At 44.7% G+C, this 17,372-nt stretch overlaps 1 protein-coding gene across 1 annotated transcript in view; it reads left to right on the forward strand.

Moving 5' to 3' along the window:
• Nucleotides 1-3,727: 3,727 nt before the first annotated feature.
• LOC147120225 (tomoregulin-2-like) overlaps nt 3,728-17,372 on the forward strand; it is a 187,688-nt gene continuing 174,043 nt past the window's right edge. Inside the window, exons 1-4 of the mRNA XM_085985840.1 lie at nt 3,728-4,159; nt 5,579-5,688; nt 5,866-5,995; nt 6,467-6,493. Coding sequence (XP_085841966.1) covers nt 3,997-4,159; nt 5,579-5,688; nt 5,866-5,995; nt 6,467-6,493 — 430 coding nt within the window. The 5' untranslated portion in view covers nt 3,728-3,996. The remainder of the gene's footprint in view (nt 4,160-5,578; nt 5,689-5,865; nt 5,996-6,466; nt 6,494-17,372) is intronic.

Raw genomic sequence — 17,372 nt, forward strand, 5'->3', positions numbered from 1 at the left:
TCTCAATACTGGGAACCAGGCAAAAGCCAGACTGAAGGGATTTGAACAGGAAGTGGTCGCATAGATGGGCATGAGTTACATAGAGATGGAACATTCCAGAACTTTAGAGAGGAAGAGAGTTGGAGATAGGGCAGTAGTTGAAGTGATAGAGGGTAGACATTATGCATGGTTTGAGAGGGGATGAAAAAAAATCTGAGGAAAAGAAGCAGTTGATATGCGTGGGCTTTGAGCTGAGGAAGGGTGAGTGAGCAGAAATGGGGGGGGGGGGCGGAGGGAAGGCGGTGGCCAAGGCAGGAAAAGTGGGTCTCATAACAGAGATGAATTTTGTGAGGACTGAGGTGAAGCTAAGAGGGAAGTGTTGGGGTAAAGTTCTGTCTTTAGTGCTCCTGGTGCAGGGGACAGAAAATAATGAGGGAAGAGACCTGGCCAAGTTTCTGATATGCACTCCCAGCAGGCAAAATTGTGCACTAGAAGCACTTAAGAATGTTGTTAAAATCCTATTGTGAAGTTTAGGTTAGGTGAATTGGGGTGGTTAGGGAAAAAAGAGGGGTGGAAGTTAAGGCAGCTGAAGGGAAAGCCTCTATTTTGGAGATAAAGAAACCCATGAGCTTCTTGCAACTGGCACAAATGTGAGGATGGTAGGGGTGGGGAGTTTGAAGGAGGTGGTTAATCATGGAAAAATTCATTTTGGATTACTTTTGCCCTCCAGGATGATCCCCATTAAGAACTGAATTTAGAGTTATACTGCGAAGTATAGTTTCATTTTGGCTCAGTTGATAGCACTCTCACCTCTGAATTAGAAGGTTATGGTTCAAGTTGCACTCCAGGACTTGAGCACAAAATTTAGGTTGATTATTTCAGTGCAGTACTGAATGAGTGTTACATTGTCACTGGTGATGAGATGTGATGTTAAAATTAGGCCATGTATGCCTGTTCAGGTGGATGCATGGCACTATTCGACAAAAAACACCAAGAATAGATTAACTGGTCATTCATCTCATTTGCTGTTTGTAGAACCGTGATGTGTGCAAATTGTCAGCTGTGTTTGCCTTAGTAACACTACAAAGATAATTAATTCAAAGTGAAAGGTACTAGAATCTTTGCTAAAAGATCAGAAAACAAAACATCTAGAGATGAATAATATAATAAAAATAGTCAGCGTGGATTTCTAAAAGGAAGGTCATGTTTAACCAAACTTACTAAATTATTTGAAGGAAAAGCAGGAAGGGAAGAGAAGGGCAATGTAGTGGATGTGGTATACATGGACTTTCAGAAGGCCTTCAATAAGGTACCACATAAGAGAAGGTATACTGGGATGCCTGCACCAAAACACAGGAAGACATAAACAGGCTTGCAGAGTGGGCGATAAATGACAAATTAACTTCAATATTAGCAAAGTGTTCCTGAAATCCTGGAAACTTGGTCAAGTTGTGAGGTTAGCTAGATATCTCAGAATTGTACTTGATTTATCTTTGGAGGGGGAGGAAAAACATTGCAAAAGCTCACCAAGGGATACAATGGGTTGAAGAAATTGTGCCTGGTCTCTGGATGGAACAAGGTCCATGAGTCAAAATGTGTTTTATTCTCCATGTTTTCTGATGTTTTAAGCTGATCCCAGAATTTATTATCCCCTGATGTCTAATTACATGTCTTCGGGAATTTGCTGTCCCCTAGTACCCCATTCCATGTCCAGAATTAACACTGGTCCCTGCTATCCAGTGCCATGTCTTCTGAATTTACTGTTCACTAGCATCTGATCCCATGTCCTCAGAATTTACTGTTCACTATTATCTGATCCCATGTCCTCAGAATTTACTGTTCACTATTATTTGATCCCATGTCCTCAGAATTTACTGTTCACTATTATCTGGTCACTTGTCCTCAAAATTTACTGTTCCTGATGTTCGATCCATGTTCTAAGAATTTACTGTCCCCTAATTTTTAATCCTTTGTTATCAGAACTAAGTGTTCCTGGTCTTTTATCCCTTGTATATAGAGCAGTTACCAGAGTAGGTAATGTTTCCTGGTTTCTAATCTAATGTCCTCAGAATTTTCTGAGCCCTTCTACCTAATCCCATGTGTGACCACGCCGGCCACTGGTTCCTGGTATCTAATACAATTTCCTCAGCATTCGGCGGTCATATCATCATATCACATTGCATCCAGTTTCCAGGGTAGCTGGAGAAGAGGTAGTGAGATTTCATGTATTCTTTCCCATCTAGCCCTCTCAGCAGGGAACTCTAACAGTACCAATGCTGATATGATTTATTGCATTTTATCCAGGTCCCTCGGTAGGAGCGAGATAGCATATGATTTTATTATATCTGGCCTCTTCGCCAGTGAAATGAAAAAAAAGTATAATTTCGTGTAACTTCTGGTAATGCCGTCCCTCTGAAAATTGAACTGAGACAGTGTGCGAGCTAATGTAATCTCTCACATTTCGCTCTTGTAGAATCGAAATCGAGATATGATCTGATGTTAATCTCTCCCGTCCTGCCTCTTCAGCAGAGAGACTTGATCTGATCCGATGTAATCTATGGAAATGCGGTGCAGTGTGGCAGGCTGTGATGGGTGCAATCCCTCATACCCTCGGCCAGTAGATGAAAGGAGCTCAGGGCTGGTGCAGTTTCTCTCAGCCTATTCCCGCAGCAGTGAGCTGAGATTGAACCGGTGCTGCCAGTGGTTCCTGGGAAGCTATCCCGCTCCCCTCGTCCGGTACCTGCGCTGGGCACCGCGCCTCCCGGACCCTCGGTGAGAGAGGAGACGGGAGCAGGGCTGCTCATACCGCGTCACTAATCTGTTGAGATGAGACGGGATGAGTGTTGATGTGGGGCTCTCCCGTCCCACCTCCCAAGCTCTGAGCCCGAGACGAACCGAGCCCAGTCCGGATCGGTGCTGATGTTGGGATATTCCGTCCTGTCCCCGAGCCTTGAGCCGAGCCGAGCCGAGCCGGATCGGTGCTGATGTTGGGATATTCCGTCCTGTCCCCGAGCCTTGAGCCGAGCCGAGCCGGATCGGTGCTGATGTTGGGATATTCCGTCCTGTCCCCGAGCCTTGAGCCGAGCCGAGCCGGATCGGTGCTGATGTTGGGATATTCCGTCCTGTCCCCGAGCCTTGAGCCGAGCCGGATCGGTGCTGATGTTGGGATATTCCGTCCTGTCTCCGAGCCTTGAGCCGAGCCGAGTCGGATCGGTGCTGATGTTGGGATATTCCGTCCTGTCCCCAAGTCTTGAGCCGAGCCGAGTCCGGATCGGTGCTGATGTTGGGATATTCCGTCCTGTCTCCGAGCCTTGAGCCGAGCCGAGCCGGATCGGTGCTGATGTTGGGATCTTCCGCCCTGTCCTGTCCCTGAGCCGAGCCGGGCCGAGCCCGGTGCTGATGTTGGGATCTTCCGCCCTGTCCTGTCCCTGAGCCGGGCCGAGCCCGGTGCTGATGTTGGGATCTTCCGCCCTGTCCTGTCCCCATGCCCCGGGCCGAGCCCGGTGCTGATGTTGGGATCTTCCGCCCTGTCCTGTCCCCATGCCCTGAGCCGACCCGGGCCGAGCCCGGTGCTGATGTTGGTCCCTCACAGCCAACCTTTTTTCGCCTCCCCGTGTCCCAGCCGCCAATATCGCGCCGGACCAATCAGAGGCGCCCCCGCGGCCCACGTGCCGGAGCGGAGCCCCGCCGCTCCAATCGCAGCCCAGGGATGTCTCAGAAAAAGCCGGCGCGCGCCGGGCGGCTCATCAATAACAAGTTTCCCAGCGCTAGAGAGCTGCGAGCGAGCGAGCGAGCGAGAGCCGCCCAGAGACAGAGAGACTGGGAGACAGGAGAGAGAGACAGGAGAGCCCAGCCCAGGCAGCGCGAGAGAGAGGCTGCTGTTGCTGCACTCGGGAACCCTCGGCGGACACATGTGGCGGTGTTGCTGTGCGCAGGATGCCTGATGTGCCCTGTGTAAGATGGTGGGGTCGGAGAGCCTGGGATTGAGCCGAGGTCCGCGATCCGCCGCCTGTCGTCATGGTGGAGTCCCACCCGCCAGGCTGGACACTTCTTCTTCTCCATCCACACCGCGCGGGCTTTCTGCTAGCGATGCTGACTCTCTCCACGCTACCTGTTAAACTCTCAGCCTACCCTACCTCCCTGAGTGACTGTCAGACACCCACCGGCTGGAACTGCTCGGGTAAGGCAACAGTCCCAACTCCCGATAGAGGGGCGAGGGAAGGGTGCTGGGGGGACTTCCCTTTAACTTACTGAATATTGGCGCTCGTGCTGAAAGTTACTCTGTGACTGACTGGGTCGTGATGGCTCCAGGTAAAGTATTGCAAAGATGTTGCAGACGAGCACCTAAAAAAATAGCAAACCGAGAGATTCTGCCCGATGTTCTGAAAAGTGCATAACATTGCTCCATCGATGCTGCCTGACCTGCTGAGTGTTTCCAGCATTTTCTATTATTAGTTAACATTTTACTCTCGGACTGAATTTGATTTATTCTGGGGATGTGGGGGAGGGGGGGGGGGGTTGTCTGCCGCAGCCTCCACCTTTGCACTAGCCATATATATAAAATATATGTATATTTTTAATGCTAATCCTGCGTTTTCTAAAAGTGATCCCGGAGTTCGAGGGGTGCAAAACCTCTAGTCATTCCCTTCGAAAGCATCCAAGCACAAGCCGGCTGTGATGCACTCCGCAGATCTTCAGCGCCCCGCAGAAGCCGTGTTGTGGAGAGGACGGAGATCTGGATAGAAACACTGCATGTTGCAATGCAAAAGGAATGTTTTCCCCCTCTCTCTCTCTCCCAGCTTATATTTTATGTCGCAATCCCACAGAAAACTGTGGAGCCAAAAAAGGAAAGCTAGGAGCTGCCAGCGATTTTTGTCTGCGGGTTTAGACTTGTGATTAACCTCATCTCCAGTGGAAAGATTCAGGTCATCAGTCTTCGTTAGAAGTAGACAAGCTTTCACCAAAAATATAGCTTATTTATCTTTGTTGCAACTTTGATATGCCATCTCTAGGTTCCTTCCCGTCTATCTATATATATATATACATATATATATACATGTGTGTGTATATATTATCTATAGTATATATATGTATATATGTATGTATATAATAAATATATATACACTATGCATGCGTATGTGTATGTTCTGTATATTGTGTGTATATATATATATATATATATTAGTGTGTATATGTATATATTTTAAAAATAAACACTTATAAGGGGCACGATAAAGAATGAGGAAAGGGGCAAAGCAGGGCGGATGTGGAGTAGTGAAATCCGATTTAAAGAGACAGTGCGCCGTGTTTCAAATGAAAATGCACTCTGGTGCTGAGTGAGGTTTGCGAACGCTGCTTTAGAATTTATTCCTTGCAACACTTGTCACCAGAACAAGGCTGCAGATCTGCACAGGGAGACCTCCGCGATCGAGGAGGGACCCTGTCTCCAACACACACCTGACTAGCCAGGGAGGAAGATACCGAACCCGTTTCATCGACTTGAGATCTGACCTATGTTCATTTGCCATAAAAAAGGGTTGGCATTAATCTTCACTAAGTTCTGCCAGTACTTTCCTTTTCTCTCTTTTAACATTTCAAGGTTTTGATGATAGAGAACACGACTTGTTTCTTTGCGACATCAATACGTGTCAGTTCGGCGGGGAGTGCTTGCGGATCGGAGAGACGATAACGTGCGACTGTCAGCTCAAGGTAAGGCACAGGCATTGCTGGGCTCTTTTATTTTAGCTGGGGTTTAATTGGGCCCCGTTTTGTCCGGGCGAAATGGGTCAGACTGCTGCCTGTTGTGCTCGGGCTGTGTGCAGTGTGGACCTTGCAGAAAGTCTGGTGTGTCTGGCAGATCCTTACGATGATTCTGTTTCTTTTTAGTGCAGCACTGACTATGTGCCAGTGTGCGGCTCCAATGGCTATACCTACCAGAACGAGTGTTACCTGCGGCAGGCTGCGTGTAAGCAGCAAAGTGAAATAAAGGTGCTGGGAGAAGGATCCTGTTCCAACGGTATGCACACCACAATATGTACTGGAACTGCGTGTGTGTGTGTGTGTGTGTGAGCGTACACGCGCTTTTAACCTTATGTCTATCAATTCATAAAATAAAAATAAATCTGAGATTATCCAGCGTGATCCTATTTGCAAGGGTTTGTTACATAGACAGCCTCAGACAACAACCACTGCTCGTTATCACGTTTCAAAGCTATTATTGAAGCATATTGAACGGAAATGGGAACTGCAAGTACCCTGTACTGGGCGCTTAATCACCATTCCACCCACAATAAAAAATGCATTCCTGCTACTTGGAGTGCCATGGTCAGTATTTGGTCATTTGTCTCACAGGAGACAGAATAAACTCTTATCAATAGATTTTAGCAATGGTATATAACCAGTGTTAGAATTATGAAAAATTCCAGTTAAAAAAAAATCACTGTTATGATACTATTGTGCTTTCTAATGAGATCTTGTTTCTCTACAGATATGGGATCAGGTTCTGGAGATGGAGGTAAGTGCCTATTGCAAATGTATTTTTAATCTAATTATAGTATTGTGGTTATAGAGGCTGCCATGTCATCTGTAGATGATGCATCTTATGATATAGGCATCACGTTTTTTTCTTCCTCCACAATTTTCTCCTCTTTTATTTTCTTGCAGATGCTATTTGCTTCCTGGCAGCTTCCTTTAGCTGCGAGGGCTAGACAGTCTGGGCCACCAGTTTCTCTCTGCAACTGCAGGCAATGGCACTGCATAATAGATGGGCAGGAGTGGACTTGCAGTGGTGATAGCTGAATGGCAGAGTTTTGCTTCCTTTCCCCTCAATCAGCAAGTGTCAAGCACCCCCTAAACAAAAGTGGAGAAAGCACGTATACATTATAGTGATGGGCAAGCTCCAATGACATGCACAACTCTGGAACTTTAACCCTCAGTCATCCAGTTGAAAGGAAGCCATTCTACCACTTGTGCTACTGTCCAGAAAAGTGTTTTCATTACATAAATAGATGAAGTCCTACAAAATAGTGAAAATAACAAACTATGAAATTTCAGCTTTAACCACAGAATTGTTTGGCTGAAATATATCCTCTGTATTTACAATTATTTTGCAATAGGTCACAGGATTATAGGCATATCACAATCATAGAATGATACAGCACAGAAGGAGGCGATTTGGCCCATCATGCCTGTGCCAGCTCTTTGGTAGAGCTATCCAATTAATCCCACTCTCCTAGAAGAAAGATCTTAATAGCCAATATACTGAAAACTGGAAATAATTAGCCTGACGAGCACTAACCAACACTTGTCACATGCAGTGCTTCTTTGATTTTAACAGCAGTGAAGTGTAAAGCATTTATTTATATAGTAACATGTATATTTGTATTCATTTATATAGATATACTGGGCTACACTCACCAGTAGACATTTCTAAGCCTTTGGTGTTTTGCAGGTCTCAGTATTGATAGGAATCTATTTGCTTTTCATACACAAATATGAACTTTGAGCAGCTGATTGTGGTGCGGTGTATGTGCATTTGAAACTGATAGGACAAATGAGAAATAAATCACAAAGCTCAATTACAGAAGTACATACCATAAAACATCTACAAACAAATTCTGCTTTTCACATTCATATTGAAGTTCAGTGAAGATTGACTCAAGCCTTTATACAAGCATTTCAGTTATAGCACAAGCTTTATTATTTGGCTTCTGCTGAAATATGTGGACCATATTTTCCACTTTTATTTCAGAAGAGGTCTAGTAATTCTTTTTAATGTTTTACTAACATTTTTAACTTTTTTTTCCAAGAAACGAAAAGGCTGAGGGGTGACCTAAATAGAGGTCTTTATAATTATGAAAGTGTTTGATACGGTAGACGTAGAAAAAATGTTTCCGCTTGAAGTGGAATCCAAAACTAGGGGTCATAAATATAAGATAGCCACTAATAAATCCAATAAGGAATTCAGGAGAAACTCCTTTAGAAACATAGAAAAATAGGAGCAGGAGTAGGCCATTCGCCCCTTCGCGCCTGCTCCGCCATTCAATATGATCATAGCTGATCCTCTGTCTCAATACCATATTCCTGCTCTCTCCCCATACCCCTTCTCTCTCCCCATACCCCTTGATGCCTTTTGTGCCTAGAAATCTATCTATCTCCTTCTTAAATATATTCAGTAACTTGGCCTCCCCAGCCTTCTGTGGTAGAGAATTCCACAGGTTCACCACCCTCTGAGTGAAGAAATTTCTCCTCATCTCAATCCTAAATGTCCTACCCCATATCCTGAGACTGTGACCCCTCGTTCTAGACCCCCCAGCCAGGGGAAACATCATCCCTGCATCCAGTCTCTCTAGCCCTGCCAGAATTTTATACGTTTCAATGAGATCCCCTCTCATTCTTCTAAACTCTAGTGAATACAGGCCTAATCGACCCAATCTCTCCTCATACGACAGTCCTGCCATCCCAGGAATTAGCCTGGTGAACCTTTGCTGCACTCCCTCTAAGACAAGTATATCTTTTCTTAGGTAAGGAGACCAAAACTGCACACACTACTCCAGGTGTGGTCTCACCAAGGCCCTGTATAACTGTAGTAAGATATCCTTGCTCCTGTACTCAAATCCTCTTGAAATGAAGGCCAACATACCATTTGCCTTCCTAACTGCCTGCTGCACCTGCATGTTTGCTTTCAGTGACTGGTGTACAAGGACACCCAGGTCCCTTTGTACATCAACATTTCCCAATCTATCACCATTTAAATAATATTCTGTCTTTCTGCTTTTCCTACCGAAGTGAATAACTTCACATTTATCCACGTTATACTGCATCTGCCATGTATTTGCCCACTCACTCAACTTGTCTAAATCGCCTTGAAGCCTCTTTGCATCCTCCTCACAACTCACAATCCCACCTAGTTTAGTGTCATCAGCAAACGTGGAAATATTACATTTGGTTCCCTCATCCAAATCATTGATATATATTGTGAATAGCTGGGCTCCAAGCGCTGATCCCTGCGGTACCCCACTAGTCACCACCTGCCACCCTGAAAAAGACCCATTTATTCCTACTCTCTGTTTCCTGTCTGTTAACCAATTTTCAATCCATGCCAGTATATTATCCCCAATCCTATGTGCTTTAATTTTGCACACTAACCTTTTATGCGGGACTTTATTAAAGGCCTTCTGAAAATCCAAATACACCACATCCACTGGTTCTCCCTTATCTGTTCTACCAGTTACATCCTCAACAAAACTCCAGTAGGTTTGTCAAACACGATTTCCCTTTCATAAATCCATGTTGACTTTGCCTAATCCCATTGATATTTTCTAAGTGTCCTGTTATCACATCCTTTATAATAGATGCTAGCATTTTCCCTACTACTGATGTTAGGCTAACCGGTCTGTAGTTCCCAGTTTTCTCTGTCCCTCCTTTTTTAAATAGTGGGGTTACATTTGCCACCCTCCAATCTGCCAGAACTGTTCCATAATCTATAGAATTTAGGAAGATGACAACCAATACATCCACTATTTCCATGGCTACCTCTTTTAGTACTCTGAGATGCAGATTATCAGGCCCTGGGGATTTATCAGCTTTCAGTCCCATTAATTTCTCCAGCACTATTTTTTTAATAATACAGGTAGACTACCCTTTATCCGGACTTCCGAAAACCGAAACCCTCTAAAAACCGAAGGTTTTTTCGTTCAGCGTAAGTCGTGCGTACGAACGAAAAAACCTTCGATTTTTAGAGGGTTCCAGTTTTGGAAGTTCTGATAAAGGGTAAGTCGTGCGCACGACCCCCCGCCGACCCCCCCGCCGGCCCCGACAACCGCCGACCCCCCCGCGGACCCCGCCGGCCCCGACAACCGCCGACCCCGCCAGCCCCGACAACCGCCGACCCCCCCGCGGACCCCGCTGGCCCCGACAACCGCCGACCCCGCCGGCCCCGACAACCGCCGACCCCCCCGCGGACCCCGCCGGCACCCCCGTACCCCGCCGGCCCCGACCCCCGCCGACCCCGACTGACTTACGCTGAGCGTCAGCGTAAGTCGTGCGCATGACCCCCCGCCGACCCCCCCGCGGACCCCCGCCGACCCCCCCGCGGACCCCCGCCGACCCATCTTCCGAAATCCGAAATTCTCCTTTATCCGAAACTCGGCTGGTCCCGAGGTTTTCGGATAAAGGATAGTCTACCTGTACTAATTTCCTTTAATTCTTCTTACTCACAAGACCCTTGCTTCCCTAGCATTTCTGGGAAGTTATTTGTGTCTTCTTCCATGAAGACAGAACCAAAGTATTTGTTTAATTGCTCTTCCATTACCTTGTTCCCCATTATAAATTCTCCCGTTTCGGACTGTAAGGGACCTACATTTGTCTTCACTACTCTTTTTCTTTTTACATACTTGTAGAAGCTTTTACAGTCCGCTTTTATGTTCCTTGCAAGTTTACTCTCATACACTATTTTTCCCCTCTTAATCAATCTCTTTGCCTAGAGTGGTTAGAATGTGGAATCCTCTACCATATGGAGTCGTTGAGGTGAATAGCATAGTTGCATTTAAGGGGATGCTAGATAAGTATACGTGGGGCAAAGGAATAGAAGGTTTTGCTGATAGATGAAGTAGGGTGGGAGGAGGCTCATGTGGAGCATAAGCACCAGCATAGACCAGTTGGGCTGAATGGCCTGTTTCTGTAAATTCAATGCAAAACAAAAATGAAGGATGCATTTGATTTTTAAGTGATTTTTGTGCAATATCATTTCATTAGTGGAAATACCAATCACAAAAGCAACTATAATGATCCTTTAAGACTTCTCAAGCAGCTGGTGAGTCGCAGTGAGTATAAGTGTTAAAAAGGTTAATGATTTCAGTTCTGAAATAGCTGATTGGCCAACTGATGAAGCCCATTCTACAGAGCAAGCCTTGTGCATCGCATAATAGACAAATGGCAGAACCACCTTGGTGGGACAGGATAGCTCCTGCAACATGACCGGGAGGATAGCTGCATGGAGTTACTTGCAGCACATGAACTCAGTTTACTTTGTGGCTTGGCACAGTCCATGGCTTGAGAAAGTGGCAGCAAAGTTGCTTCCTTCTGCCCTTCTTCCATTTGTATCTTTTGAAGTCTGCCACTAGTCTTTTACACAGGATTACAAAATAAACACAAGAGAGATCATTTGGCTCATCTTAGCTCATCCACCCGAAATAAGGGCAAAAAACTTGCATTCCCCCATCACAGCATTTGTCTCTTGAAGGAATATGGTTTTGTTTTTGGCAGACTACCCTACCTAGAAGACACCCAAGTGTTGATCCCTCTTTGCGTGAAGAATTTATTCCTGATATCTGTTGTAAATTTTCATTTCACCAGTTTTAACTCTTGTTCAGTATCCTGACCTACACACACGCCTCCACCTCCACCCCAGCACCTTGGAGCACACCCTTTATTCCTCTGACTGGTGGATAGGGGCTGATGAGAAGACAGTAGGGACAGGACTGAAGTCGGGCATGCTTATTGCCCTCATGAATTGTCTTGAAATACAGAAGTAAGTGGGTCTGCTTTCCAATGGGAAATGTTACAATGCATGAACAGTGCTGAGCAGTCACTTCCCTCCGTACTTACAGCAGTGAGCGGTGGTATAGTTAGATTGGATGAATAGCTGTATGCTCTATGTTTTGCTATTGAGCAACGATCAACACTGGTGGCCACAACAGCGTAGTTTCTGTAATGCAGTCCATTGGCACAATAGTACAAGTTCTTAGGAAAGCTTCTTCCACCCATGCTATTACAATAACATAGGGTCTAATGAAAGGGAGGAACTGATAGAAATCAGTATTTGTAGGGAAATGGTGTTAGGGAAATATACAGGATTGAAGGCTGATAAATCCCTAGGGCCTGATAATCTACATCCTAGGGTACTTAAGGAAGTGGCCCTAGAAATAGTAGATGCATTGCTGGTCATCTTCCAAAATTCGATAGACTCTGGAACAGTACCCATGGATTGGCGGGTAGCTAATGTTACCCCACTGTTCAAAAAGGGTGGTAGAGAGAAAATGGGGAATTACAAACCGGTAAGCCTGACATCGGTAGTGGGGAAAATGCTAGAGTCCATTATAAAGGATGTAATAGCAGAGCACTTGGAAAAAAGTGACCAGATCGGACAAAGTCAACATGGATTTACAAAAGGTAAATTGTGCTTGACTAATCTACTGGAATTTTTTGAGGATGTAACTGGTAAAATAGATAAGGGAGAACCAGTGGATGTGGTGTATTTGGATTTTCAAAAGGCTTTCGATAAGGTCCCGCATAAGAGATTAGCGTGTAAAATTAAGGCACATGGGATTAGGGGCAAGGTATTGACTTGGATAGAGAACTGGTTGGCAGACAGGGAGCAAAGAGTTGGAATAAAGGCAGGAACAGGGTACTGAATTTGGATGATCAGCCATGATCTCATTGAATGGCGGAGCAGGCTCGAGGGGCCAAATGGCCGACTCCTGCTCCTATCTTCTATGTTTCTAATAGCAAAATACTGCAGATGCTAGAAATCAGGAATAACAACAGAAAATGCTGGAAACACTCAGCAGGTCAGGCAGCATCATGGAGAGAGAAACAGTGTTAATGTTTTCATCAGAAAGGTTAACTCTGTTTCTCTCTTCCACAATGCTGCCTGACCTGCTGAGTGTTTCCAGCATTTTCTGTTGTTATTCCACCTATGCTATGCTGTTTTTGGGTCCACACTCCAAGAAATAGTCATGGCAGCTTTAACTCACTTGGAGAATCAGACAGGAGAATTCAGGGAACTTACAGATGCCGACTTTTTTTGCTCCAACAGATCAGTGGACATCACAATGAGACCATCTCCTATAGTGCCATGTGTGAAGTAGCACAGGAACATCCTGTTGATACTCAAGTCTGTGGTAGTTCTTAGCCCTCCAAGGATGAGGGAATTTCGTTATGTCGAGAGACTAGAGAAGCTAGGATGGTTCTCTTTAGAGCAAAGAAGGTTAAGAGGAGATTTAATAGAGGTGTTCAAAATTGAGGGGTTTTGATAGGGTAGCTAGGGAGAAACTGTTTCCAGTGGCAGATGGGTCAGTAACCAAAGGACACAGATTTAAGATAATTGGCAAAAAAGTCAGGGGGAGATGAGTTTTTTTTTACTCAGTTATGATCTGGAATGCATTGCCTGAAATGGTGGGGGAAGCAGATTCAATAGTAACTTTCAAAAAGGAATTGGATATATACTTGAAAAGGAAAAAAAGTGCAGGGTTATGTGGAAAAAGCAGGGGAGTGGGACTAATTGGCAGTTCTTTCAGAGATTGGACACAGGTACAATGGGCCAAATAACCTCCTTCTGTGCTGTATGATTCTGTGATTTTAAATGACTGAAGCGATGGTCTCAAACAATGAGATCATAGCAATTCCAGGAATGGAAATTCATTGCACTGATGTAGGCATATTAGGGTTAGTTATAGATACCAGTACCCCATGCAGCTCACCAGTGGATTGAGTAGCCATGCACAACCTCAGATAAGGGAGTACAGGAAACTCTTTTTTATCAGGCACCGACAGGACCGGCGTGGTGCCGGTTCATCAAAAATTCCGGATAACCGAGAGCTATGGTAAAAGATACGGAGAGCTGAGAGCTCCATATAAAGCAACAAACCCTGTTGCTTAGCAACAGGTGCAGAACAATGGCCACAAGTTCCAAGCATCTCTGTAGCTTAGCAACAGCTGCAGCCACACCCGATTGCACAGCAACAGATCGAGGAAGGCAAGTAATATGAAGTAAAACTTACCTGAACCTACTCCTGAATTTTGCCGGTTAACCGAGATTTCCAGTTATTTAGGTGCTGGTAAATCAAGAGTTTCCTGTACATTGGTTCATCACTCACAGTATAAAAACATCATAAAACACTCTGAAAACCATAAAGCACATGCATTCAAAATACCAAATAAAATGAATTAATTTAATATATCTTGCAACCTGTCATTCCTTTATTGTTGAGAAAAGAAAGTGTTAGTTGTCTAAAAGTAATAAGACAAAATCATGCACTTTATTTCAGGCAATGGCAGGTCAGACCTGGAGTTGACTGCTCACACAAAAGTAAAATACTGCGGATGCTGGAAATCTGAAATACAAACAGAAAATGCTGGAAATATTTAACAGGTCAGGCAGCATCTGTGGAGAGAGAAACCGAGTTGACGTTTCAGGCGATGACCTTTCGTTAGAACTGGAAAAAGTTAGAGATGTAACAGGTTTTAAGCAAGTACAGAGGCAGGGAAAGGGGGAGGGGAGGAAAGAACAAAAGGGAAAAACTACCTTGACTGCTCTTCCTCCCACCCCGCTTCCTGTAAGGACTTTATTCCATTCTCCTAGTTTCTCTGTCTCCGTCGCATCTGTTCTGATGATGCCACCTTCCATAGCAGTGTTACTGATATGTTTTCCTTTTTCTCAACCAAGGATTCCCCTCTGCTGTGGTTGACATGGCCCTCTACCGTGTCCATTCTATTTCCCGCACTTCTGCTCTCACCCTTCCCCTCCCAGAACCACAATAGGGTTCCCCTTCTCCTTGCCTTCCATTCCACCAGCCTCTACATTCCTCTGCCATTTCCGACAGATCCAGTGTGACCCCACCACCAAACACGTCCCTCTCTCCTCTCCCCTTTCAGCATTCTGAAGGGACTGTTACCTCCATCACACCCTGGTCCACTCCTCAATCACCTCCAACATCCTGTCATCTTTCTGTGCAAGCGCAGAAGATGCAACACCTGCCCTTTTATCTCCTCCCTCCCCACCGTCCAGGATCTCAAAACACTCCTTGCAGGTGAAACAGCAAGTAACTTGTACTTCTTTCAATTTAGTATACTGTATTCGCTGCTCACGACATGGTCTCCTCTACAGTGGGGAGACCAAACGCAGATTAGGTGACCGCTCTGCGGAACACCTCCGTTCAGTCCACAAGTGTGACCCCGAGCTTCCTGTCGCCTGTCATTTTAATTCTCCACCCCACTCTGACCTCTTTATCCTCGGCCTCCTACACTGTTCCATAAGCTCGAGAAACAGCACCTCATCTTTTGATTAGGCACTTTACAGCCTTCCGGAATCAACATTGTGTTCAACAATTTCAGATCATAATCTCTGCCCCCATTTTTTCGGACAGCAGCTGTTAGTGATTATTCCCATTTACACTTCCTCTAGAGCCATCTTTTGTTTCTTTTCTTGTACCATTACCATCTCCTTTCGCCCTGCATCATCATCCTTGCACCCTATCACAGACCTTCCCTTTTGTTCTTTCCTCCCCTCCCCACTTTCCCTGCCTCTGTACTGGCTTAAAACCTGTTACATGTCTACTTTTTCCAGTTCTGTTGAAAGATCATCGACCTGAAACGTTAACTCTGTTTCTCTCTCCACAGATGCTGCCTGACCTGCTGAGTGTTTCCAGCATTTTCTGTTTTTATTTTACTACTCACATTTTGTTTTGGTCCCTCTTTCTTTTAATTTTAATTTTCTTGAAACCATTTAAAATAAAAACAATCCTCAGAGTATCACTAGGAATCTTACAGCACTGAAGGAGGCCATGCAGCCCATCATGTCTGTGCCAGCCCTTTGAAAGAGCTATCCAATTTGTCCCACTCCCACACTCTCCATAACCATGCAAATTTTTCCTTTTTGTGTGTGTGTGTATGTATATTTTTTTATATAATTACATACAATTCCCTTTTGAAAGTTACTATTGAATCTACTGCCAGCATCCTTTTAGGCAGTGCATTCAGACACGATGGGCCGAAGGGCCTCTTTCTGTGCTGTAAAACTCTATGACTCTATGACTCTATTCCAGATCATAACTTGCTGCATTAAAAAAAAATACTCCTTATCTCCTCTCTGCTTCTTTTGCCAATTATTTTAAATCTGTGTCCTCTGGTTACCAAACCTCCTGCCAGTGGAAATAGTTTCTCCTTATTTGCATTTCATAATTTTGAACACCTCTAAAAATGCTCCTTAACTTTCTCTGCTATAAGGAGAACAACCCCAGTTTCTCTAGTCTCTCCACCTAACTGAAGTCCTTCCTCCTTGATACTATTCTGGTAAATCCCCTCTGCACCCTCCCCAAGGCCTTGACACCCTTCTTAAAGTGTGTTACCCAGAATTCAGCACAATACTCTAGCTGAGGCCTAACCAGTGATTTATAAAGGCTCAGCATAACTTTTTTTGCTTTTGTGCTCTATATTTATAAAGCTATGGATCTCATGTGCATTTTTTAAACAGCTTTATCAACGTATCCTGCCACCTTCAAAGATTTGAGTATGGGAGCTCCAGCTCTCTCTGTTTCTGCACCCCTTTTAAAATGGTACCATTTTGATTTATAGTGCCTTTCCTCTTTCCTCCTCCCAAAATACATTTCTTCGCACTTCTGTGTTAAATTTAATTTACCATATGTCTTCCCATTTCATCAGGCTGCCTATGTCCGCCTGAAGCCTGATACTATCCGGCTCACTGTTTATGTTGCTGTTTACGTTTCCAAGTTTTGTATCATTTGAAATTGTGCCCCCTGTACTCAAGTCCCAGTCATCATTAATTAATATATATAAAAAAGAGCAGTGGGCCTAATCCCTAGGGAACACTACTGTATATGCCCCTCCTGTCTGAAACACAACTGTTCACCACTACTCTCTGCTTTCTGTTTCTTAACCAATTTTGTATGCACGGTGCCACTGCCCCTTTAATCCCATGGGCTTCAATTTTGATAAATTTATTATGTGGCACTTTATCAAACACCTTTTGAAAGCCCATATACACATCAACCACACTACCCTCATCAACCCTCTCCGTTATTTCATTAAAGACCTCAATCAAGTTTGTCAGACATGACTTGCCTTTAACACATCCATGTTGGCTGTCATTAATTAACCCATGTGTTTCCAAGTGAAGATTAATTTTATCCCAGATTATGTTTTCCTGCCACTGGCATTAGGCTGATTGGACTGTAGTTTATCCCTCTCCCCTTTTTCAAATAGGGGTGTAACATTTGCAGCCCTCCATCTCTCTGGCACCACTCCCATATCCAAGGAGGATTGAAGGATTGTGGCCAGATCCACCCTTGCTTCCCTCAGCAACCTAGGATGCATCCCATCTGGACCAGGTGACTGTTCTACTTTGAGTGCTGGCAACCTTTTAAGTATTTCCTCTATCTAGTTTATCCTGTCCAATTTCTCTCACTCCTCCTTTACTATGACATTGCCAGCATCTTTTGTGAAAACCGATGCAAAGTACTTATTCAGTACCTGAGCTATGCCATCTGTCTCCACAAGAAGATTCCCATTTTGGTCCTTAATTGGCCCCAACCTTCCTTTGCCCATCCCTTTACTCTTTTATATGTTTATAAAAGACTTTAGTGTTCCCTTTATGT

Source organism: Somniosus microcephalus, chromosome 4 (genome assembly GCF_052327205.1).
Source record: "Somniosus microcephalus isolate GS21.2 chromosome 4, FLI_Smic_1.0, whole genome shotgun sequence".
NCBI lineage: Eukaryota > Metazoa > Chordata > Chondrichthyes > Squaliformes > Somniosidae > Somniosus > Somniosus microcephalus.